At 43.0% G+C, this 26,944-nt stretch overlaps 1 protein-coding gene across 5 annotated transcripts in view; it reads left to right on the forward strand.

Annotated features, from left to right (window-relative positions):
* Positions 1 to 26,944, forward strand: part of tox (thymocyte selection-associated high mobility group box) — a 265,357-nt gene that overhangs the window by 113,622 nt on the left and 124,791 nt on the right. For all 5 annotated transcript variants that reach the window (XM_080194908.1, XM_080194907.1, XM_080194906.1 and 2 more), the window contains exon 2: positions 7,604 to 7,669. In XM_080194908.1, the coding sequence (XP_080051034.1) occupies positions 7,604 to 7,669 (66 nt within the window). The remainder of the gene's footprint in view (positions 1 to 7,603; positions 7,670 to 26,944) is intronic.

The following is a 26,944-nucleotide window of genomic DNA, read 5'->3' on the forward strand; positions in this document are numbered from 1 at the left end:
AGGCATCCACTTTGGTGAGAAAAATAGAAATGCAAAATATTTCTTGAATGATTATAGATGGGAAATCTTGATGCTTAAAGGAATCTGAGGGCCCTTGTTTAAAAGCCCCAAGTTCTCTGCCTCTCCCTGGAAATACCTTCTCTCTCTCCACAAATAGAGAAAACAGAGAGTTGCATGTGTGAGAAATGGATTGTGTGGAAGGAGAGAATAACAACATTTGTGGGGGGTGACTATGAGGGATGGTATGACAGAAGAAGGTGAGTGTCACTGTTGTCTGTTCAGCTGGGGCAGTGAGGAGGTGTCTGGATAGAGAGGAATGAGTATTGGGCTAAGGAAAATGCTGGAAGCTTGGTGGGGTTTGGTGCCTGAATGTGTGTGCCACTCACCTTCCCTACCCTCTTGAGATCCTTCTACCTCAGAGTACTGTCTGGAGATTTGAGCAATCAGGCACCTGTTGTTCACTTCCTCAGCAACTTCTTTAGCCATTATGGGTCAACGTTTAACCGAAATGCAGCACCTTCACTAACTCACTACTCCAGGGTACCAAACCTTTAGAGTAGGCTTTGAACTCAACCTTCCGACTTATGGGCTTTGTTCCTACGATTGACCCAAGGCTAACACCCAAGCTATGCTGAATACCATAATTTAGGAGACTTTTGCAGGGATAGACTGAAGCACTTGTATTCTGTCCAAGCTTTAGAATAGCTGCTTGAAGCTACAGGAAGTAGGCTTCATTGTGACTTTGACAGAAATGTGTATCACAGTGTATGTTTCCTCAGGTCTACTCCTTGGGATGACATAGTGTGTCATGATCTACAGCTTCACTGAATGTCTATAGCTCCTCAATGGTTATCTTTATATTCTTCTGGGTCCTTTAAATAATTCTGGCACCATTGACTACCATAAACTGAAGGATCCTTGGGATGCCAGGGTAACAGCAGTAGTATGTAAGTGGTTCCTATGGTTGCAGACCAGCTGGACAAGTGTAGACTGTTAGTGCTTTCAGTTTATAAATTGAGCTATCTTGGGGGGTGGGGGCATGTCTGGCCAATGTGCTATCAGTAAACCCTGTGGAATCCTGCCATATGGTAGAAGTGGCCTCTTTCCAGTTGTTGGCTATTATCCAAAAGAGAATGAATTAAACTACTGGTCCTGGCAAGTGAAGTGTCTTTGACCTGCGTAATGCAAATTTGGACTGAAGGTTGTGAAATGTACGAAAGGTTTCCTGTGATCGCTTGATAGGAATTGCTGCACAAAAATTCAATGCAACTGTAACTTTCAAAGCCAATGACAGAGCTGTTCCTGCCCTGGAAGTGGTTCGTAAGCCTCCCATGAGGGAGCATGCATTCCCACCAGAGGCCAATGCGAATGCATGTGCACAGTTCTTTTATGTGCTCCATCAAAAATCTTAGATGTTACTCATAGAGGTGTCTTTAACAGGTTCAAATAGGAGAGCCTAGCGTTGTGTGCATATGTGGCAGTTCAAGGATGTGTTCCAATTGAGTGTTTAAAGTTGAAATATAGCTGTTTGGTATGTGCCATCTAATCCTCCAAAACCAACAAATACAGAGGGACACCCACGGAGACACATTCGTTCATTCAAATCAGTAGATTACCATCTTTCCCTGTACAAATAAGCACAAATAGAGAAGTAATTCAACTTTTAAGAAGCTGTCTGGAAGGGGTCAGTTTCTTCCGTTCATCATAACCGGTATAATGCAGACAATTTGAGTTACTAAATGACACAACTGAAAGGAACAGACCTTCCATGCAGCATGCATTTTATACTGAGTGCTGTTCTATCCTCGGAATCGTATTATGGGAGACTCAAGTAGAGGCCATTCCTGCTGGGCGCCACGGCCTCCGCGCATCTCCAGCTGCCAGATTTCCAGCACTGTCATCTCCGCACCAGAGATTGGCACAGAGCAAAATGAATTATTCAACTGAAGTTTTGCATTTAATTAGCGAGCCCAAGGCAGAAGTCTCTGGGCCCACTAGTGCCTCAGCACTCCACCAGGAATGTTTCACTCCAACGGGGTTTACAACAGCTCCCCACTTGCAGCTGGCAGCGGGATCTTCTGGTCCCACCACTGTCAATGGGATTTCCCATTGGTCCTACCCCACACCGCAGGAAACACATGGCAGGAGTGCACCATTGCCGGGACCAGAAGATCCCACTGACATGAACAGCCGGAAGATTGTGTCTGTTGGCTTTGATCACGTGATTTTCTAAGTGCATTGTTAATTGTCTCTTGGGTCATATTATTGAAGTGGGGCAGATAAACTAGAACCAAGCTAGCAAATTGAAAATGGTATTTTATATTTGAAGCCCTGTTCATCAAACATTGGCTGAAATACTCTTCCCTCACCTGCCACGGGAATTGTAGTAGATGAGATAGAAAATTCGACAGAGGCCCATTGAGCTTGGGCAGGAATTTCCAGTCTTGGGACATGCATGGCCAGAGAATCCTGCCCAATGTTTCTCCCAGCTCCATATAGTTTTACTGTCCACAGTGTTCAATTTCATATTCTTGAATTTTATTCTATAGATTTGTTGAAACACTCCAGTAGAGTGTCATCAGCAAGTTGCTATTCAGAATTCAGATTGAAGTTTAGAAAGAGGTGAGTAATTAAAAAGAGTGATGCTGAAGTGTACTACAAAGGTATCCAATAGTAGTGATAAATTCATGCAGTGGAGGAGAGATCTGCCTCATTTGGTTGCCTCGCCTCTTTCATGTATGCTAGCCAGGTACAAATAGGTCAAGGAGAAGAGGCAACCAATTGTGACAGATATTCTCCTCAACTAGACGACTTATTTTTTATTACTGGACATATTTAATTGCCACTCCTTTGAATTACTCATTTATACATATTAATTTTTGAGTTTTTGGCACTTTGCTCATAGCAATGCAACTCCAGCCTTTGCTGGAGCATCTCAGGAAGTGGAAAAGCGCATTGCTAATTTTGACTGTTCTGAATTATTTTTGTGGGTTTCTCTTTTGATAGTCACAAGTTGTTTTCTTCCATGTTGAGTGCATCAATTGGTGAAAGCAACATCTGAAATTGCAGATGTAGTTGCTGCAACTGTACAGAGCACTGGTGAGGCCGCAACTGGAGTACTGTGTGCAGTTTTGGTCACCGCATTTGCAAAAGGATATATTGGGCTTGGAGGGGGTACAGAGAAGGTTCACTAGGCTGATACCGGAGATGAGGGGGTTAGCTTATGAAGACAGATTGAGTAGATTGAGCCTGTATTCGTTGGAGTTTAGAAGGCTGAGGTGTGATCTTATAGAGACATATAAGATAATGAAGGGGCTAGACAGGGTAAAGGTAGAGAGATTCTTCCCGCTTAGAAAGGATAGCAGAACTAGAGGGCACAGCCTCAAAATAAGGGGGGGGGTAGTTTAGATCAGAGTTGAGGAGGAACTTCTTCACTCAAAGGGTGGTGAGTCTCTGGAATTCTCTGCCCGTTGAAGTGGTGGAGGCTACCTCGCTGAATATATTTAAGTCACGGGTAGATAGGTTTCTGATAGACAAGGGAATTAAGGGTTATGGAGAGAAAGTGGGAAAGTGGAACTGATCCACTTCAGATCAGCCATGATCTTGTTGAATGGCGGGGCAGGCTTGAAGAGCTAGATGGCCTACTCCTGCTCCTATTTCTTATGTTCTTATGTAGTCCTGGGTAATTCAGCCTAAGCATAGATTCTACAGCATAAATATCATAATAAATCTAAACCCAATGGAGAATTTAAGATGCTATTTTGGCATAAAAATTAAGTTGTTGCCGGTTTTAGTTTGATATGTTACTATCATTAACTTTCACTAATTCTGTACATGTCCATTGCTCTAGATGTACCATGTGGGAACAGTACTTTTGTAGATAAAAGAGATGCATTGAAAAGGTTTTAGAGACCTTTTTAATATTCAGCATTGTGATCTGCAGTAAACCAACTGCCAAATCAAACGGATTTCTGGAACATGTTTCAATGAATTCATTCTAATAATCTTAAAGCCCGGATGTCAATTTTTTTAATTTTTGAACATACTGTGACAGCCAAACTGTGACAAAACTGGATTTCTGGCTACCTGACTAACCTTAGCACTGATCCTGGTGAATTTTCCTACGTCAGGTTACTCGAACTACTTTCGATGGATTCCAGCAGGCTTTCAGCCTAGACTTAGGAACTTGATGCTGTGGGAGGTGGGGGAGTGTGTGGGTGCAGGAAATGGTTACTGCTGAAGGTGAGATGCCTGCTATTTACCAAATAAGTGCTCTTCCCCCACCCTGACTTCTGGAAATAAGAAAAAAAAATGCTGGCTTGGAGAAACTGACAACATCTTCTGATCTGCAAGTCTTTATTGATTCATCTCGCATCGTTGGCTCTTTAGATTTCTTGATGACGAATGGATCGGGAAAGCACTGCCTGAGAGTCTTGTGGAGACCCTCACATCGTCTCTGTCAGAGAAGACCAACCGCAACTTATGCTGCAGAGGCACTGGGCAAGACAAGGAGCCTTGAGACTTAAATCCCAGCCACTAGGAGTTGCTGGCCAATCAGAGGCTGGCAGTTCTTGTATACTCAGCAGTGTTACCAAGGAAACCTCAGCTGATACTGCACCCACCTGAAGCCTGGTGGAATTTGGTCAAGGAGGGACCCAGGCACAGGTGAAAGCAGTCACTGGATGGGGGTTGTGGGGGAGTGTAGGGAGGTGGGTCAACTGCAAGGATGGAGTGGCAATGCCAGGTCCTGATTACCTTTGAATGACAGACCCTCCCAGGAGCTGGCAGGCAGACATGACATCAAGCATTCGCTCTTTGGCTTGCTGTGGTAGCCCAAATACAGGTGGCACAGCAGACTGCTGTATGGAATAAAAGGATTAGCTTGCTGCCAAAACAAAATAGTGTTGAAAAATCAGTGGGACCCTGGCTCTTAAAACAAGCATATAATTGGAAGCTTTTTCAGAGGCCAAGAACTTAGAAACATAGAAATATAGAAAACAGGGGGTGGTATATGCATTCGGCCCTTAACTCTGCTGTACTACTCATTATGATCGTGACTGATTATCCAACTCAGTAACCTGTTCCCGCTTTCTCTCCCATATCCTTTGGTCCCCTTCGCCCCAAGAGCTATATCTAATTTTTTCTTGAAAACATAAAAGGTTATGGCCCCAACTTCTTTCTGTGGTAAACAATTCCACCAGCTTGCCACTCTCTGGGTGAAGATATTTCTCCTCACCTCAGTCTTAAATTGTTTACCTCGTATCCTTCAAATGTGACCCCTGGTTTTGGACACTGTCAGTATTGGAAACATCCTTCTTGCATCTACCCTGTATAGTCGTGTTAGAATTTTATAGGTTTCTATGAGATTTTTTCTCATTCTTCTAAACTCCAGTGGATATAATCCTAACTGACTCAATCTCCCCTCATCAATCTCCCCTAATACATCAGTCCCGTCATCCCAGGAATCAGTGTGGTTAACCTTCTCTGCACTGCAGCTATAGCAAGAACATCCTTCCTCAGGTAGAGAGACCAAAACTGCACAATATTTCAGGTGTGGTCTCACCAAGGCCCTGTATAATTGCAGCAAGATATCCTTGCTCCTGTACTCAAATCCAAGATACCAACTGGAATTCTCTAACCATGCTGCAGCTGGGATTCTCCAGTCCTGCTGCAATGAACAGAGATTTGGCTGAGCATCAAATTCTCCATTCTCACTGGCAGTGGCAGCAAACCATGCAAGTCCAGAGAATTCAGGCCACCCTTTTTCTTCTGGCTGCACGCATGCCTCTGCTGCACCAGTATCTTTGCCCCACTTGGTGGGGCTTTGTTGTTGTAAACACAAAAGTGCTTTTAATGGCTAGATAAATAAAACGTTAGCCACCCTGATAAAGAGAATTGTCAGCAATGCTGTGTGCTACTTACATTGTTGAGATGTAGAAAGTCTTAGGCTGTTGCTCAATGATCATCTTATCTTTGTAATGTAAAACTACAACTGCGATAGACGCGTGGTTTTAACAATGATTCCATGCATCGGTTTTAGTCGGATTAAAGGGGATTCAGTGATAATGTTTACTTTTGACTGACTATTGATGGTGTACATCTTGTGGTTCCCATGGATTATACACCAAAGGAACATCTAAACGGTTTCTTTGGATAATATTGAATCCCTTTAGTTGTCAGAGTCTTTCAGATCAAGATTAAAGAAGTCCTAAAGATAAATGTTTTTGCTTGTACTTATTCTTAAATTTTAATTTAGAATTCAAAGAATCCCTACAGTGCAGAAGGAAGCTATTTGGCCCATCACGTCTGTACCGTCCACAATCCCACCCAGGCCCTATTCCCATAACCCTCATTTACCCTACTAATCCCCTGACATTACGATCAACTTAGCATGGCCTGTAAACCTAACTCGCACATCTTTGGACTGTGGAAGGAAACCGGAGCACCCAGAGGAAATCCACACAGACACGGGGAGTAAGAGCAAACCCCACACAGACTGTGACCTGAGGCAGGAATTGAACCTGGGTCCCTGGTGCTGCGAGGCAGCAGTGCTAATCACTGTGCCACCATACTGCCTCATTGTTTTATATTTTTACACTTGGTGACAGTAGTGCATTATTTTATAATGGTTACCCTGAGATAAAGCAGAATGCACACTAATCAACAATCTGAGGAAGCTCATCTTTGTGTTGAACCGAAGCCTGTGAATGTTTTGGTTCTATCTAAGGAATTTTTGAAGTGTCTGTTTCAGGAATAAAAAATGGCATTGCTTATCAATTCAACCAGAATAAATACAAATCTTAACTCGGCAAAGAAACAAAATCAATTAATCTTCATTAAAATAGATAGCTACATAGCTAAATCAATAATCATGCCATTCGTTTAAAACATAATGGAAGAGAATCCATGGTCATTATTAACATACCCAGCTAACTAGAATTTAACAAGCATCATCTGTGTTTCATCAATCAATGAATATAAAGAGTAAGTTCACGCACAGTACTTTGCATAGAAACTGGCTCATTCAACATGAAGAAGAACTTGCATTCCATGTAACAATCATGTAACTATTTGATTCCAAAACCATATTTACTGGCTCAACCTTTGCGTCAAGACTTTGGAGTACTGCATCTGAAGTCCACGAAGCTCGCTTTGAAATATTAGACCATTTCTTGTTTTAACATGCACACATTTTCTTCAGCCAAATTGTAACTCTGAGATCTGGAGCGAATCAGAGAGCACTCTAGGTACACTTCATCATTCTTCTATCCTGCCAGAAACAGTGCGATTCATTTAGCAATTCATTAAGACTAATAGCAATATGTGTGTGCATGCTGCAGAGAATGAGCCATTTTGTTTCATAACAGATTGCAGATGAAAGGAAACCATTCATTTCTTGCCTGCCTGATGTAATTACGATTGCACTAATTACCTCAAATCACTGACATCCAGGGTCAATAAGGATGGGAACAAGCACATCAAAGAAGAGCAATATGAAACCAGAAACAACGCTTTTCGACAAGATCTATATTTGGTTCTTATATGTTTTATTGCTAGACTTTAAGTTTAGATGCATTCTGAATATTTATTATTCTATTCACAGTTTGATGGTGAAAACATGTATATGAGTATGACAGATCCAAGCCAGGACTGCATGCCAGGAAGCCAGGTGGGTTAATTAATCTTCTCCGCCATGTTTCAAGATGTAATTAAACAAATTCAAAAGGATGCATTGCAAATAAGCATTACTATCAGTAACTGGTGTAATCAAAATAATTATAATTTGCAAACAAAGCATTTAAACTGTGTTTTAGATTAATGAGATGGAGCTCGAACAAATGTCATATTTGGATGATTCTTAGATGCAAACATTCAACATTGCAATTAGCAGTGTGTTTTTTTTTCCTGAGTAGCTACTTTGTTGGCATGATCTTAAAAGGAAAATCTATTTTCTTTCTGAATAATGTGCTTACATATGCTTATTAGGAGAATTTTAATTCTAACTACTTTGATCATGAGGTGCAAACCTCACACTAAACACCTGCCCATAAATAATGGTGCAACCAATTTATTTTAATTGGAAAGAAAAATTCATTTCTTGCATTAAATTGTGAAATAGATAGATTTTTCAGATAAAATGTGAATAAGTAAATATGTTATCCCTGAATCAAAGCCTAAAACATGACTGAAGATTGGTCATTAGTGAAATTTGTTTCTAATTCTTGTTATTTGCTGTCCAAAGTGTTGAGAATAATCCACTGACAACAAGTGAACACATTTTTATTACGAAAAATGGCTCAGTCCAAGATGCAATAAGCCAACAATCTTCAGGCTATAGCTGATAAAATATTGCTGGCCTTCGTTTTATAGAAGAGACCTCATGTGCAATAGTGCCCTCATCCTCTGCTGTCTGGTTTATAATGCATACATTTAAACAACTCTCGCCCTTTAACCTCTACTGCAGTCAATATTCATACATTATTCTTCTATCAAATTCGCCCGACTGCATCTTTCTAATAAAGTATTGCATGTTTAAATGCATTTTTAATAAATCTTGTTTGCTCGCTGGATCTATTAAATGAATATGGTACATTAAGTACATTGAAAGAACAATAAGGACTAGCTGAGCTGTTGAGTAAGAAGACAAACCAGTTCAAAAGGAAAGGTTATAAATACGTTGAAAAGCAAGTGAGTAGAATTTAGCTAACAAATATTCGGAAGAATAGTTTTACATGTTACGGGGTCATTAGAAAGTAGCCTTGGCCACATAATATTGCAAAAATTTGGGGAGGTGATGGCCTTGCTGGACTATTAATCCAGAAACTCAGCTAAGGTCCTGGAACCTGGGTTTGAATCCTGCCATGGCATTTAGTGAAATTTGAATTCAATAAAAAAAATCTGGAATTAAGAACGTACTGATGCCCATGAAACCATTGTCGATTGTTGGAAAAATCCATCTGGTTCGGTCATGTCTTTTAGGGAAGGAAATCTGCTGTCCTTACCTGGCCTGGCCTATGTGTGACTCCAGAGCCACAGCAATGTGGTTGACTCTAAACTGCCCGCGGGCAACTAGGGATGGGCAATAAATGCTGGCCAGCCAGCGATGCCCATGTCCCTCAAATAAATTTTTTTTTTAATTATGGTACAACCAGAGAGACGTAAGGCAATCCAGCTCCCATGACCAAGTGACCATGATGACACAACATGTGTCACACCAATGTGACACACAATGTCACATTGCCTGGCTTTGCAGCATGTGTGATTTCATTCCAGTCTTTTATAAAGTCATGTTTTGTTAAAAATGTGCAGATTCAGTTAGTACATTTTTCTTAAACTGATATGAAATCCTTTAAATGCAAAAAATTGCTGTTGATCATACTATTTTAACATTGAAAATTAGTCAGCTGGGGAGTGGAACTCAGCACATACAGCTCCTTTGTTGCTAAATTGTGTTTTTGGCACAATTAGCAACATAACTTAAATCTGTCAGATGCATCACATAGTGTACATGTAACAGTTTAAATGTGACCAGCATTTATAATGGCATCCATAAAAGTTACCTCAGGGTTGGGCAACTTAGGGAAATGAGTTTAGGAATGTTATGTGGTGACATTGTGTTATGGATATTTGTATACAAACACCTTTGTGTATTTGTATGAAAATCCTTTATTAACAAAGGTTAATGGGCAGGGTATTATGACCTCGCCTGTCCTGAAACCGCAAGATCCCGCCTGAGGTCAACGGGCTTTCCCATGGTCTCCCTCTTGCCTGCTTCGATTCCTGTGGAGGGCTAGATGGTAAAATTTCAGCCAATATCTTGTTAAAATAGCAGGGGAATTGAGCACTGTGCAATAATGCATTTCTATTCTCAGATTGCACAGTGCAATTTTACATCATTTATATATTAGATTATGTCTAAATGTGGTGAGCCAAATGCATTTACCTAGACTAATATGCATTAATTTTATTCTGTCATAAAATTCACCATGGAATGAGTTTTCCCAAAAAATGACAGAAGGTTGTTTACGGCGACAAAACCGGTGTGTTTCTCTCCAGAGAAACTGATTGGTTTTCTCTGCAGGTCTTATGACTGCCAAAAAGAAATCAAGGGGCGTATTTCGTGCCATCACAAAGGGGCAGGGCCTCGGCATACCAGCAAAACCCTACTGCTCAGAGATCAGAGTGCCATTCTTACAGAAAGCCTTGATTAGAACCCGAGTAAACCTTGCACCCCCTCGTCCCCAAATCCCACTGAGGTCTCAGGGGCTTCCCTCCCCAGCCGCCGAGCCCTGATTAGAGGGGGCCCCTTCCACCCACCCCACCCTCACCCATTGGCCTCCCACCCTGGGCCGCTGAGTGGGCACCCATTTCCACCATCTCCCAACGGCTATCACTGACATATCCAACTCCTCTGTCCACTCCCAGCCACCACCACATCTAAAGGAACTCCCCATCCCCTGCCATGAGACTCCCACTAGAGCCTGCCCTTTGACACAAATTGGCACCGCTAGAAATTTATGGTTTCGCAATTAATAGAACTTCATATATTTTATATGGCGCCATGGCACTATGCAAGGCATTTATTATCAAATGTAAATGTTCTTTGACTGTGCTCAGATCCATGTTAATACTGAGAACTGTTTCAAGTGTAATACTGATGTTTGCTTTAATTGTCCTTACTGTGATGGATCATCCAGTATATGCCTTAAAGGTTTAAAAGTGCAAAAACCAATTTAACTTGCGTAACAAAGCTGGACCGTAAAAGCAGCAAATGCATGTGTGGCACGGTAGCACAGTGGTTAGCACTGCTGTCTCACAGCACGAGGGACCTGGGTTCAATTCTGGCCTCAGGTCACTATCTGTGCAGCGTGCGCAAATTCTCCCCGTGTCTGTCAGGTGCTCCAGTTTCCTCCCACGGTCCAAAGATGTACAGGTTAGGTTGATTCGTCATGAAAATTGTTTCTTAGTGTCAGGAGGATTATAGGGTAAATACCTGTGGTTATGGGGATAGAGCCTGAGTGGGATTGTTGTTGGTGCAGGCTCGATGGACCAATGGCCTTCTTCTGCACTGTATGGATTCTATGATTCTGTCAAGGCTCTGTTACTTTTTAAAGAACTTTATAAAGTATTTTGTATATATTACTATGCTTGTGAATAAACTTTCATTTCTCAATTGTTCAGAGCTGATTTCCCTGCCTCTTTCAACAACCATTGCCACCCCCACCTCCCCCCCCCCCCCCCACCCCCACCCACCCACACACCCTGGCCTGAAGTATTCCTACTTGGCATTGCTATTTCGGATCCTAAGTCATTAACATGGTCTTGGGACGTTCCTTGTAGGGCTCAACCTTTCTTTCCCCAAAAAATATGGGGGGGAGGGGCCCACTACGCTGCCTACTGGGCATCAGGCAGTGCCAAGCGGGTGGGTCCTATGGGGGCAGTGCCTATGGGGGGGGGGAGATCAGTGGAGATGGGGGCGATCCCACTGCCACTCTGCATAAGGATCAGTCACAGAGGGAGCGAAGGACTGAGCGGGGCATTCCATCGGGGTGAGGGGGACGTCGGGACTGCGGGGTCAGGGGGGGTGTGGTGTCGGGGGATTGGGACTGCCCAGGGGTGGGGGTGTCATGGCAAGGGGGAGTCCCACGGCCAGCAATGTGGGATCACAGGGCTAGCCAGCGATCGAGCTGACCAGCGATCGGGAGGCCAGCAGTGCAGGTTACTACTCATGTGCCGATCTTGACACTGACAGATCAATACATGTACAGTGGCCTGCTCAGCACTTGCTGCCGGCCTCTCCAGCGGGAATAGACCCCCAACCCTGGATTTTTAATGTGATTCACACTAGTGCACTCTGTGATGCAGAGTGTGGGAGATTCATTTTGAAAGTCCCACTGTAAAAAACCAGCGCTACTTACTCCTGATTTTACACAAATTCGGTGCTTAGAATTTTTTGGGGGAGAATTCCATCCATGTTTTATTCATCAAATTTGTAAATGTACATTTTAGAACATTTTGAATTGAAACTGACTGAAAGTGCAATAAAATTCAACTTTTCTCCAGACAGCATGTTCCACTCTGAGGAACCTCAATATAATTGCATTACCCTTGATGCTTACAATATACATTCCTTATCAACCCAAGGGCAAAACATTTCAAATTGAAATTACAGAAGCTGAAATAGTATTCAACTTTTCTCCTTGCATCATGTTCCACTCAGGTCCGCAACATAATTTCAGTATTCTTAGTACTCAAATTATTCATTTCACGACAGACAGCGGAAGGTTCTGCACGGTTTCCAGCCCCTCAGTGCACAAAGGCTGAAAGGCCTTAAGCACTGACCTTGCCCAGTTACACCTCTGCAGTGACTGCCTCAAACTTTTGTGCATCTTTCAACATGCAGTCCTGGACCTTGGAATGTGCCAGCCTGCAACATTCCATCAAGGACAACACTTTACACCAGAAGACAAGCAGCTTTTGGACAGACCTCAGTCTTTCATTGATCTGGTTGTTGTCTACCTACAGTTGATGTTTATCTTGGTGTGCACCCCTGGGAACAGCCCATAGAGCACAGAGTCCTGTGTCACAGAATTGCTCAAAATGCACTTCGACAAAAACAACTACATCTCTCTCCAGACCTTCTCTGGAGGTGGAGACCTGTTTCCCACTGCAGCCACCTTGAAGGCAGTGTGCAAGGCGGGGGAAAAGGGTGTTGAGACTCCAGACATGTAGGAAGAATCTGACAGAGAAGGGCATTCTCACACCAGCCAAGCTACATGTTGGTTGGTACAACACCAGTGGAAGCGGGGGTAAATTGAGGCACTGTTGCAGGTCTCTCTCAACATGTAGTTGAGAGAACAAAATCATACCAATTATGCCTGAGCATCATGTGGAGGAGAGGTGTGGGCAGAGGAAGGTGGGAGTCACAATTTAAAATTCCGACCTTCCATCTTCAGACCGGCTCTATCTACACTACCTTGTATCTCTCAGCTTTCTGTAAATTGAAAAATGAGAGCGAAGGCCAACAATTTGCCTCCTACTTCCGGATTTTGTTTGTTGGTGTCATCTTCTTCACAGAAGATTGACTGTCATGGACTTCCATCTCTGACCTCCCTGTGCTGCCCTTACACATCACACAGAGGTCAACTGTATCCAGCCTATTCTATCCATCATCTACTTTCTCACCTTCTGTCTCCAACATTGTCAATATTCTTTTTAGTATTGTCTCTGTCTTTCATCTACTCTAATGAACATTTCCAGCAATTCCCCATTCATCTTTCTGTCTGTATAGGATATGTGGAACATCCTCCTATATGTGCATATTTTCCTGTTTGTGACCTTGAATGGCCTTGAATTGCACGAAAACATATAGCTTTACTTCCATTCTACATTATGTATTGCCACACTTTCTTTCCTTCTCCTTTATATGTGGTAGGTTTTGTCTGTATAGCACATAAGAAACAATACTTTTCACTGTGTCCTAATACATGTTACAATAATAAATCAAATCAAACCCTCTGTGCATCAATCAGGAAAATCAGCTGTTATCCTTTATAGATCAAGGACATTTCCCTTAAAGTTATGAAGAAATGTATTTATTTGCCTTTTGGTCTTTTTCTTGTCTGAAGGGACATTAACATATAGAGAGGAAATTCCAATGAGGCCAGAAAATGAGCACAAGGATTGTGATGTGTGACTAATCTTTGACGCTCCTTCAGATGTAGATACCATCCACTTTTTGTATCATCTGCTACTTTAAATGATAATAGTGTAGAGCCCAACGCTAAACGTGCTGCTGACTGACTGTGCACCACAGCAGGGAGCCCAAGTTTGTGTGAGGCTAGCACCACTTAAAGTCAGTCTGCCCCTTTTAAAAGGGCTGTATGTTCTGGCTGTAGTAGTGCTGGAAATGGCTGGGCAGCAAAAAGTAAAAATATGGCGATACTTGGCAGAGAGCCTACTCTAAGATTCTCTGATGCAGCACTGAAAGCTTTGTTGCAGGAGGTAGACAGGAGGAGAGGTCCCATCCTCAGGGGATCATAGAATCCTTACAGTACAAAAGGAGGCCATTCAGTCCATCAAGCCTGCACTGACAACAACCCCACCCTACCCCCGTCACCCCACATATTTGCCCTGCTAATCGCCCTGACCTAACCCACATATCTTTGGACTGTGGGAGGAAACCAGAAGAAACGACGTAGACACAGGGAGAATATGCAAACTTCACACAGACAGTGACCCAAGCCAGGAATCAAACCCAGATCCCTGGTGCTGTGAGGCAGCAGTGCTAACCACTTTGCCACCGTGCTGCCCACAATGGGGATGAGGAGCACTTCCAGGCAGGCATTGCAAAAGCAGTGGGACCAGATAGCAGTCAGAGTCCATACCAACAGAGCGGCATTGAGAACTGTATGCAGTGCAGGAAAAAATTCAATGACCTCTCACAGGGGTGGTCAACATGGAACATAGAACATAGAACACTACAGCACAAACAGGCCCTTCGGCCCACGAGTTGCGCCGATCACATCAACACCTATCTATAACCCCCAATCCCATAAAACCCCATATACTCATCCAGAAGTCTTTTAAAGGATCCCAGCGAGTTCGCCTCCACCACCACTCAAGGTGGGTAAAAGTCATATTCTACCAAATGAACCACAAACCTCACCCACTGTTCAATCCATTGTTAAAAATCTTGCTGCACTACCGCTCATACCTCACTTTCATAACCTTATCCCACCTTCATACAGCACTGTTGAAGCCACACACCTATAACTCAGAACTTGCACGCATGCTGACAATTCAACAATGACCGCAGTACCATCTAAACAAGTCACACAACTCTCACTGATGCACTTCCCTGTCCCTTGCAGAAGAAGGTAGTGTATAAACAGAGGCAGGAGCACCAAAATTGCAGGGCTCATGCATGGCTGCATGATCTCATTCTGACAGAAGCAACTGCACTTCCCATCCTTGGAGCAGCCACGATTCAGGTATTGGCCAGTGGTGGGGCTGAAACCATTGGAGATGAGGAAATGTTCCTACGTAATCATAGAATCCCTACAGTACAGAAGAAAGCCATTCAGCCCATCGAGTTTGTACTGACCACAATACCACCTAGGCCCTATCCCCATAACCCCACACATGTATCTTGCTAATTCCCTCTGACACTAGGGTCAATTTAACATGGCCAATCCATCTAATCTTGGGACTGTGGGAGGAAACTGGAGGACCAGAGGAAACCCACACAGACACAGGGAGAAAGTGCAAACTCCATACAGACAGTGACCCGAGACTGGAATTAAACCCAGGTCCCTGTCATAATGCTCCTTCTCATATCCCACTTCCCTTTCGTTCTGTAATCTCTTGATTTACAATCTAGGGATGGTGTAAGCATGCTTTCCCCCTCTTCCTTCACCATGTCAAATTATGGCACATGTTCTGACAAGTCCTGCCAGCTCCTCCAGGGCACTCCAAGCTGTGAAACTCTTCCTTAACCCCCATCCCAATTGTCTTCTGGCTGATGTTTCATGAGTATGGCTCCCATTACATGCAAGCTGATCACATATGCTTGGGCTTCATACAAAGATCATGAGGCTGGTGGTCAATGGATAGCTTTTATTAACCAGAAGCCACACTCTGGTTTGACACGGTGGCTGAAAAACTGGTGGTACAGTGGGTGGCAAAGAACAGGGGAAATGTGAGTCATGCACTGGAATTCCACTGCCCCGCCCACCACGGAATTGAAAGTGGTGAGCGCTGGACAACGGAAAGGTCCATTGACCTCGGGTGAGAATTTCCAGTCTCGTTTGAGTGATCCTGCTCATGATGTGCTGAACATGATCACACACCAACTGCACATTCAGGGACTTGAACCATTGTGGTACATCTCAGCAGTTAAATGCAGCATTCGCAAGACACATGCTTGACTAGGAAAATACTAGAGTCTCTAATACAGTAGTGGATGGTCAGCTGAGAAATTCTACAGATATCACCAATTCTGGCCTGGAAGGGACCAAGGTGAAGGAATTTATGGCTATGGGCACCTTCACAGCCACTGGCAGCATTGTCCACATCCTCCTTTTGAGGCTGCAGGCATACCCGCAAGAGGTGACAGATTTCAGCAAACAAACATCTCCTATGTAAAATGGAGCTGTTACACAATGTTCTATGGAATGGCTATCCAACTGTGATCCTATTTTCTTACCTTGAAATTTCCTACCTGGACTATTGACCTGGGCCTCCTGAAAAATGTGGAGTGTAGCTGCACTTGGAAACCTTCAAGATCGTTGGGAGAAACACTAATTGGCGTTTAAATGTCTCTTTGTTTAAATGTCTCTTTGTTTAAATGCCACTTTGACAAACTAGGGGTGAAGGTAAGTGTGTAAGGTCAGTGGGTGAGGGGTTATAACATTGGGGGCCACCAGTCAGGTAGTTGAGGCATGGGGGTGTAATTGGAACCACTATGGATACTTCCTGCATGACCATCAGAGGAGGGAAATGGATTCACAATTATCCACACTAAGAATCCTCCGAGCAACTGCTGGCAGACAGGCAGATCAGCTCCCTTTATAGGAGAGTGGGTCTAATCAGACAGTTTCCATGATCCTTGGACTCTGTTTCCACAAGTTAGCTGCAGCAACTCATCAAACCTCCTTCAATAGCACCTTCCAAACCAATAAAAGGATCACGCTACCACACCCTCACCAGCCTAAGATCTAACAGACTGACTCACCAATCATGTGCATTTGTCCCTTCCTCTGTATAGTTACCCTCTCTGATTCTATGCCTAGTCTGTGATTGTTGACTTGAAGTAGCCATAGAGATTTACAGCATTGAAACAGGCCCTTCAGCCCAACTTGTCCATGCCACCCTTTTTGTTCTAACGACTAAGCTAGCCCCAATTGTCTATGTTTGACCCATATCCCTCGATAGCATCTTACTCATGTAACTGTCTAAATACTTTTTAAGAGGCAAAATTGTACCCACTTCTACTACTATCTCTAGCAGCTTGTTCCAGACATTCACCACCCTCTGCATGAAAAAAATTGCCCATTTTGTATCGCTCCACTCTCACCTTAAACCTAAGCCATCTAGTTTGGACTCCCCAACCTTTGGGAAAAGATTGACTATCTAGCTGATCTGTGTTCTTCATTATTTTATAGACTTCTATAAGATCACCCCTAAGCCTCCTACATTCCAAAGAAAAAAAACCCAGTCTATCCAGCCTCTCCTTATAACTCAAACCATCAAGTCCTGGTAGCATCTTCGTAAATCTTTTCTGCAATCCTTCTAGTTTAGTAATATCCTTTCTATGACAGGGTGACCAGAACTATACACAGTATTCCCAGTGTGCCTTACCAATATCCCATACAACTTCAACAAGACATCCCAACTCCTCTTTTCAGTGTTCTGACCAAGAAAACCAAGCATGTCAAATGCCTTCTTCACCACCCTGTCCAGCTGTGACTCCACTTTCAATGAGCTGGCTCATGTTTCAGCCAGCTCTCAGCGGTATGTTAACTGTCAACTCTCAGTGGTTTCTTGACCTGTCTTCTTCCCTAGGGTGTAGGTCGACAGTAAACATCTCCATGATATTTTGAAAATGAGGAAGTGAAATAAAGGGGCCAGGAATGAGTTTGTTGAGCCTCAGTGTATCAATTTGAAATTGGCTATGATTTTCTATAAACTGTTTCTTCTGGCTTTAATACACGTTACCTCAGCCCACTAAATCTATGCACGTTCACATTTGTTCCAAAACAGAAGACATAAATATAGTCCATTTCAAAAACTACTGCATGGCGGAATAAAATGACTAAAAATCGCAAAGTATAACAATATGATTGTTTGCTGCTGCTAATACTTTTTCCTCAATATATTGAATGTTTTCATTCTTCCATGTTTTTATTAACAATTCATGATTATCGACAAAAGCAGGTCTCTCACATTTTTCATGAAAACAGGAATTTCAGACTCCTTATTCCTTATGTGGACACAAAAATTGTCACAGCTGATGAATGACCAAATCATGCTGTATGCTTTCGGGCTACCATTCATTGTTAAGTGCGAAACGTGGGTTTGATTTTCATGAGTTGTTGCTGCAATCAAAGGATATAATTCTTTGGGTGTAATAATTCCTTTGAAAAGCCAAAGCATTCCTGAAAATGTTTGACAGAAAAGTATAAAATGTTAAAATACTAATAATTTTCATTACCGTGTGCTAATTTGGTAAGTGATGCAATCTTGTCCAAAGTCATAAAAAAATTTTGAGACAAAAACAATATAGTTACCATAATATAAAAGCAAAATACTGTGGTTGCAGGAATCTGAAACAAAAACAAAAAATGCTGGAAAATCTCAGCAGGTCTGACAGCCTCTGTGGAGAGAGAATAGAGCTGACGTTTCGCGTCTGGATGGTCCTTCATCAGAGCTCTGAAGAAGGGTCATCTAGACCCAAAATGTTGGCTCTATTCTCTCTCCATAGATGCTGTCAATACTGCTACCATGGTTACTTGACTTTAACATGTGTGAAACAGGTATGGAATAATCCAAACATAAAAATGGTAGACAAGTTTACAGCATGGAAACAGGCCCCTCAGCCCAATTTGTCCATGCCGCCCAGTTTTTACCACTAAGCTAGTCCCAATTGCCCGCATTTGGCCCATATCCCTCTGTACCCATCTTACCCATGTAACTCTCTAAATGCTTTTTAAAAGGCAAAATTGTATCCAACTCTAGTCCTGTCTCTAGCAGCTCATTCCAGATATGCACCATCCTCTGATGAAAAATTGCCCCTTTGGACACTTTTGTATCTCTCCCCTCTCACCTTAAACCTAAGCCCTCTAATTTTAAACTCTCCTACCTTTGGGAAAGGATGTTGACTATCTCCCTTATCTATGCCCCTCATTATTTTATAGACCTCCATAAGATCACCCCTAAACCTCCTAGCTCCAGGGAAAAGAGTCCCAGTCTATCCAGCCGCTTGTTATAACTCAAACCATCAAGTCCCAAGAGCATTTTAGTAAATCATTTCTATACTCTTTCTAATTTAGTAATATCTTTTCTATAATAGAATGATCCGAACTGTACACAGTATTCCAATTGTGACCTTACTACTGTCTTGTGCAACTTCAACAAGACGTCCCAACTCCTATATTCAGCGTTCTGACCAATGAAACTAAGCATGCCAAATGCCTTCTTCACCACCCTGTCCACCTGTAACTCCACTTTCAAGGAGCTATGAACCTGTACTCCAAGATCTCTTTGTTCTATAACTCTCCCCAGTGCACTACCATTAATTGAGTAGGTCCTGCCCCTATACGATCTACCAAAATGCGCACCTCACATTTATCTAAATTAAACTCCATCTGCCGTTCATCGACCCACTGGCCCAATTGATCAAGATCCCACTGCTATCCTAGATAACCTTCTTCATTGTCCACTATGCCGCCAAGTTTGGTGTCATCTGCAAACTTACTAACCATGCCCTCTAAATTCTCATCCAAATCATTAATATAAATAACAAATAATAGTGGACCCAGCACCGGTCCCTGAGGCACACTGCTGGTAACAGGGCCTCCAGTTTGAAAACCAACTCTCTATAACCACACTCTGTTATCTGTCGTCAAGCCAATTTTTTATCCAATTGGCTATCTCACCCTGGATCCCATGAGATTTAACCTTATGCAACAACCTACTATGCAGTACCGTGTCAAAAGCCTTGCTAGAGTGTTGTGAAACAACTTATCTATTAATAAATCAAAAAATTGGGTGCTCACAAATAACTACTGTATATAGTTATTTATTACTCTCAAAAAGAAATTCTTTCTGATACACATATCTTAAATCATCCCTTAAGAACCTTTAACCTGTTTGCTGCCCTGTCCTGTGCTAAGAGAAATGTTGTGGGCTTTGTTTAAATATCAATTATAAACCTGTATTCTCAGCCTTTGGGACGTGCCCTGATTTATCAACTCATTACTCATTAGCTCATCCCCTGGTCAGGGGCCTGCAACCTTAATGACACAAAGAGCCATTTTTAAAAATGTAGTCAAAATGCAATTTCTTAAGAGCTGCAATGCTGTTACTCAAGTGTCAATAATAACAAAAAACAAGACAAAGGGTGGGATTTTACAGCCTCGCTCATCCTGAAACCGTAAAATCCTGCCCGAGATCAAAGGACCTTCCCATTATCTGTCCCTTGTTCACTCCCATTCCTGTGGCAGGCGGGGTGGTAAAATTCTGGCCATAGACTCATTTATGAATTTCTATGTGACACTGTTTTACTCATTAATGTAATGTATTAAGAACAGTAAAAGGTTTATTAATAGCATTTTAAAGGGTTGACTGTAAGTTGCTAATGAAATGATGATCTTTCACAATATGATGTTATTCAAGTTGAAAATAACAAGACAAGCCATACAATTATCATCAACTACCTCCTCAAATGAATCAGCTCCTACTTTAATGTGACTTCTGCAACTGGATTTCTTTGTGGGCTGAGGGGTTGGAGGGGAGCCATGGACAGTATGCTGCCATTTTCATTCTCGAGAACTTTAATCGCTTATTTGGTTGCTCAACTTGCTTTTTTATGAAATTCATACAGGAAAACAATCGCTCACATGGGAGCTGAATTTCTAAGGCTGCTGGCTGGTGATATCTGTGGCCATATTCACTGCTCCATATTCACAGCCTTTGCAGATAAAGATATGCCTTTAATTTTTTGAATAATGTAATTTTTGTTTTTAAAGTTGCTATGTAGCTGCCCTGAGACTTTGATAAAGTGCTCTTTTACACATTCACCATTTGTGAACAGCTTTCCTTCTTTCACACATCTTGAACTGTCACAAAACTATCGTAATTTAACTACCAGAGATTTTCATCCACTTCTATCCCGAGATTTCACTGCCTTGTTCTTCAGCTCCTGCATTGCTTTCGTTTGCATTTCTCCAGCTGGATAATTTACAACTAAGACACTGTGACTTCTCTCTTAAGAGAAATACCTCTCAAGATTTGAGCTCTTGTTATTGAGCCACACAGATTTGATCTCTTGCTATTGAGTCACACAGAGTGGTCAGCTGAAATTGGGATGTGTGTGAATGAGTCAGTCCATTTGACTTGAAATTCTTGACAAATTTCCTCTTCCTCTTCAATTATTCTCCTCTTTGCAGCCATTTCCAAAGCAGCCTCAAAACAAGAGCCAGAGTATGTTTGTCCCAGTGCCAATTGGCGTGTTGCTAAGGTAACAATCCAGAGGTTGCTTTGATGTTCTGCACTGTAATGTGGACCCTAATTCAGATTCTCTGGGCAGAACATCCTCCCTGGTTCTACCTATGTCGTCGTTGGTTCCCTGGTGAACGATGACAACTGGATCTTCTGCCACCTGTAAGTTCTTCTCCTGCCAGAAGCAGATGTTGTTAACCCTGGCACCAGGCTGGCAATTCAATCTCCTGAGCTCCCGACTAAGTTAGTATTTATTCCCTGTCAATACTGTTTCCTGTCGGATACAATATTCCCTTTTCGGTCCCCTGAATTTGAATGGCAAACTGCACCATGTCAGTCTGCTCATCAATCCCGCAGACCTTCATTCAGCAGCCAAGTTTAGGAGCTGAGGCTTCTCCATCACTACACACTGGATTCCCATACCTGCCTGACTTGCACCGTATCTCTGAGGACAACTTTGGGTGGTACAGTGGTTGGCACTGCTGCCTCACTGTGCCGGGCATCCAGATTTGGGTCCCGGCTTGAGTCACTGTGTGGGGTCTGCATGTTCTCCCCATGTCTGCATGGGTTTTCTCTGGGTGCTCCAGTTTCCTCCCACAGTCCAGGGATGTGCAAGTTAGGTGGATTGGCTGTGCTAAATTGCCTCTTAGTGTCAGGGGACTGGCTAGGGTAAATGTGTGGGGATAGGATCATGGTCAGTGCTGACTCGATGGACCGAATGGCCTTCTCCTGCAGTGTAGAATTCTATGATTCTATGATATCCATGGAGCTGTAGCTTGCCAATCCCAGGTCCATAGATAATTAAGCTTCTTATTCCTTGCTGTGCTGCCTCTTTAACCTATGCCTAATACTATCTCCACTTACATTGTCTGTGTCTTTAAGACTTGAATAGCAGGTTAGCTGTAAAGACTAGCATTCTAATCAATATTCTGTAAACTGAGTGTGTCTTTATATGCCCTTCTCTGATCAGAACCTTCCACACACCTGACGAAGGAACAGTGTTTCCAAAAGTTTGTGGGATTACTATCAAATAAACTGGTTGGACTTTAACCTGGTGTTGTGAGACTTCTTACTGCCTCTAGATGACCAGACCTGTAAATAGAACTCCAAATACAGCCTGACCAGCGTACTGGAGAATTTTAGTATGACTTCCAAAGTTTTGAACCCAACTGAATTAGCATTTCATTTGCTTTGTTCAGTGCCTTCCTTCTGATTTGCATTTGTTCATATTAAGTTCCATTTGCCACTTTTCCCCATGTGGAATCCTGTGAGGTTTTTTTGTGAGACATGCTCCCTCTCATCTTTGTGCAATCTATGAAATGAACAGCCTATAACTGCAATTCCAAGTCAAGTGACCACATAACACGATTGCAAATGTTTCATAACTGGGTAAAAAATGCATTTGTTTAGAAGAATTGACACATTGGGTGGATCTTGAAAGCATTTATGGATTTTTCAAATTCTGTTAATTTAAGGATATTTGGTATCAAATATTCACTTAAGTTTAATTATATTTGACTGGTTGATAATGTAAATTTCACTGCATGTATGTCTGCTTTAACAGAAGGCATAAAGTATAACTGGCATCATATAATTGTAATTAAATAGCCATTTAAATATGTGGCCAAGCCTTGTTATAATGGAACCAGTGTTTCCTTTCTATTCTATATATTATAGTGATGTGTGCATTCTATTGAGGACGCTTTTCAAAAAAATTGGAACCAAGAGTATATAGCCTACAACTGATAATATAATGGGGATGGTGTTAGAGATGGAAAGGTGGTAGGACTGGAGGGTCTTAATGACGTTACTGTTACTAGAGAGGCGGTGCTCGACAGACTGGAGGGGCTGATTGTGGACAAGTCGCCAGGACCGGATGGAATGCATCCAAGGGTTCTGAAAGAAATGGCGGAGGTGATAGTAGATGCCTTGGTGGTTATTTTCCAGGCGTCGCTGGATCCCAGGGAAGTGCCGGAAGATTGGAAAGCGGCTAATGTTACGCCGTTGTTTAAGAAGGGTGCCAGGCAAAAGGCAGGGAATTATAGGCCGGTTAGTTTAACGTCTGTTGTAGGTAAAATGTTAGAATCCGTCATCAAGGAGGAAATAGCGAGGCATCTTGAGAGGAATTGCTTGATAGAGCAGACGCAGCACGGTTTCATTAGAGGGAAGTCATGTCTGACAAATTTACTGGAGTTCTATGAGGATGTGTCTAGGGCGGTGGATAGAGGAGAGCCGGTGGATGTGACCTTTCCTGATTTTCAGAAGGCGTTTGACAAGGTACCTCACAAGAGGTTATTGCAGAAGGTCAGGGTACATGGAGTTGGGGGTAGGGTATTAGCGTGGATAGAGGATTGGTTATCAAATAGGAGGCAGAGAGTGGGGGTCAATGGGTGCTATTCGGATTGGCGGATGGTGACTAGTGGAGTGCCCCAGGGGTCGGTGCTGGGGCCTCAGCTATTTACCATTTATATAGATGATCTGGAGGAGGGAACCGAGTGTAGGGTGTTGAAATTTGCTGATGACACCAAGATTGGTGGAACGGCAAATTGTGCAGAGGGCGTGGAGAGTCTACAGAAGGATCTAGATAGGCTGGGCGAATGGGCCAGGAAATGGCAAATGGAATTTAATGTTGGCAAGTGCGAGGTGGTCCACTTTGGTAGGAATAATGGTAGGAAGGATTATTACTTACGTGGCGAAAAACTGCAGCAGGCGACGGTGCAGAGGGACCTCGGGGTCCTTGTGCATGAGTCGCAAAAACCCAGCTTGCAGGTGCAGCAGGTGGTCAGGAAGGCGAATGGAATGCTGGCCTTCATAGCGAGGGGGATTGAATATAAAAGTAGGGAGGTCTTGCTGCGGCTGTATAGGGCATTGGTGAGGCCGCAGCTGGAGTACCGTGTGCAGTTTTGGGCGCCGTACTTACGCAAGGATATTTTGGCCTTGGAGGGAGTGCAGAAGAGGTTTACTAAGCTGATGCCGGAGTTGAGGGGGTTGAGCTATGAGGAGAGGCTGAATAAACTAGGCTTGTACTCATTAGAGTTTAGAAGAATGAGGGGAGATCTCATTGAGACGTATAAGATGATGAATGGGATGGATAGGATAGAGGTGGAGAGACTCTTCCCGCTCAGAAAGGACAGTAGGACTAGGGGGCACAGCCTCAAGATAAAGGGGGGGCAATTTAGAATGGAGTTGAGGAGGAACTTCTTCACTCAAAGGGTGGTGAATCTCTGGAATTCTCTGCCCGTTGAAGTGGTGGAGGCTGCCTCACTAAATATTTTTAAGACGCGGGTTGATGGGTTTTTGATAAGAGAGGGGATTAAGGGTTATGGGGAGAGGGCGGGAATGTGGAACTGAGCCACGACAGATCAGCCATGATCTTATTGAATGGCGGGACAGGCTCGAAGGGCTAGATGGCCTACTCCTGCTCCTATTTCTTATGTTCTTATGTTCTTATGAGGTAATTTCCTTATATAAGTGTACTTGTTTTAGTTATTGTTAAAACTAACTCATAACATGATCTGCATGTGTGATTTCCAGCTCTGTATTTTTCTTGGAATTTGCCAGAACTCTCAGCATTTTTCAAGATTATTTTAAAATCCAATTTGAATACGTGCGAATCATTGAAAGATGAAATGAGAAGGAAGAGTTTTGGTATTAATTTTCAGCGCTTAAAAGGATAAGGGTGCAAAATTGCCATTTTTTTTGCCATCTTTTGGGCTCCTTCATGCTCCAAAATGGTGTCCATAGTATGTTGGCACAGTACTGGGATGAATCATGCCAGATGCCATATTGGAAAAGGTGTTCACACGCACAGTGCAACGTGGATTTGATGCCACAGTACTATTTTGGAATTCGGTGTTCCAGCGAATACTCTCTCTTAACCTCACATAGCTGAGTGTTATTCAGAACAGGAAGGAATGTCTCCTGACATGATTGTGCCTACCTCCTTGTTTAACCGCTGCAGTTTATAGGTGGATGGGCAACCCCATAGAGCTGTCAGGGACGTACAATATTTAAATTTCCAACAAATTCAGCTTTTAACCCAGAATAATGGATTTAACAGCCAGTGGATTGGTTTTCTGAGCTGTGTGGGACTCACCACGGTCAACCAGGCAAGAGCACAGTAGGGGACAGAAAATCACCAGCTGGGACGTCTTCAAAGACTGAAATTGAACAATTGCAGCAATGTCTAGATGAAAGGTTGCTGCTCACAGCACTACTTCACAGAATATGTCCTTACAACTGACAAGTGATTTCCAATTCCTTGGAAATTAGTTTTCTGCCTGGCACGTCACTCACCTTAATCTGTATGTCCCTGTTGTCCACTTTAACTGCAGTATTGGAGCAGCTTATGCAGTGCCTCCTAGAATCCTTGAGGAACAAGAGGAGAACACCAGCAGGAGCAGCAGCTGCACCAGCACCTGCTGTCTTCCCTTCAGCCAGATGTTGCTCTACAAGACAATGGTAATGGACACAGAGATTCAGCTGGAAGGAACAGGGCCACTGACATAGGGTCGATAGGCAGAAGATCAGCACCCTCAACATGTGCCTGCAGAAGTGAAGGTTTTCACACCAGCTCATTTCTGATATCTGCAGTCTGCTGGAAAAAGATCTCTTTTGCAGTGGACCAAGTGGGCACACATTGCTAGTGGCTGTCAAGGTGATATTCAGTGGAGGAGCCACCTCTGGTTCTCTGTCTCCCTGAAGTTCTGTGCTCTCTTATTCCATAAGGAGAGGGAAAACAGAAAGGTGTGAAAATGAGAAATGGATTTTGTGGAGAGGATGGAAAGCCATCATTTCCAGAGGAGGGATGGATGTGAGAGAGAAATATGATGAGGGTGAGCATGAGTGGGAGCTTTTGAGATGGGGATGTGATGATTGTTAAGAGAACGGAAAGAGTGGAGCTGGCTCTGACGAAGGGCCATCCAGACTCAAACCAGTGGCTCTATTTTGTCTTCACAGATGCTGTCAGCCCTGCTGAGATTTTCCAGCATTTTCTGTTAGAGCTCCAATGTATGTTACCTAAGGAGTGTTTTGCAGGCGAATGCTAAAAAAGTCAGAGTGTGGGACTTTGAATCTGAAAGCTTTCTGCCAATTTTTTTCCTGCCCACCAGAAGTCCTTGAACCTTTCAGGGCACTGTATCTAGATTTAAGAGACCACATTCCGACTTCTCACTTCCTTAGCCATACATTTCTGCCTGGTTTGAGAGGTCTGCCTCTTCCTGCCATTCTTGGCAATCATCAACAAACTTCAGACTCTCAGATCCCATAGCATGCCCTCCAGTTAAGAATCAGGGATGCTGGGTACAGGCTTCCCAGGTTTCCTTTCCATTCCTGTGGTTACCAAAGTCTCGGGAATACCATTCAGTCATCCTGATCCTTGCCACTGTCCCTTTAACTAGAAATCCTTCTTTTGACAAATGTGACACATCAACGTACCAACCATTTTGCTGTTGGTTTAGAAAGCATGGAAGCTGAGTTAAACAGCCACAGCAAACTCTTCTTTATTTGAAAATGATCTTCTACTTCCCCAAATTCCAGATCTGCTGCATGTGTATCAATTATATTAAAGAATTCTTTTTTCATTAGAGATGTGAGCATCACTGGCTGGGCCAGCATTTATTGCCCATCCTTAGTTGTCCTTGAGAAGGTGGTGGTGAGCTGCCTTATTGATCTGCTGCAGTCCTTGAGTTGTAAGTACTTCCACAATGCTGTTAGGAAGGGA

The sequence above is a fragment of the Carcharhinus amblyrhynchos genome, chromosome 8, assembly GCF_965287045.1.
Source record: "Carcharhinus amblyrhynchos chromosome 8, sCarAmb.v2.hapA, whole genome shotgun sequence".
NCBI lineage: Eukaryota > Metazoa > Chordata > Chondrichthyes > Carcharhiniformes > Carcharhinidae > Carcharhinus > Carcharhinus amblyrhynchos.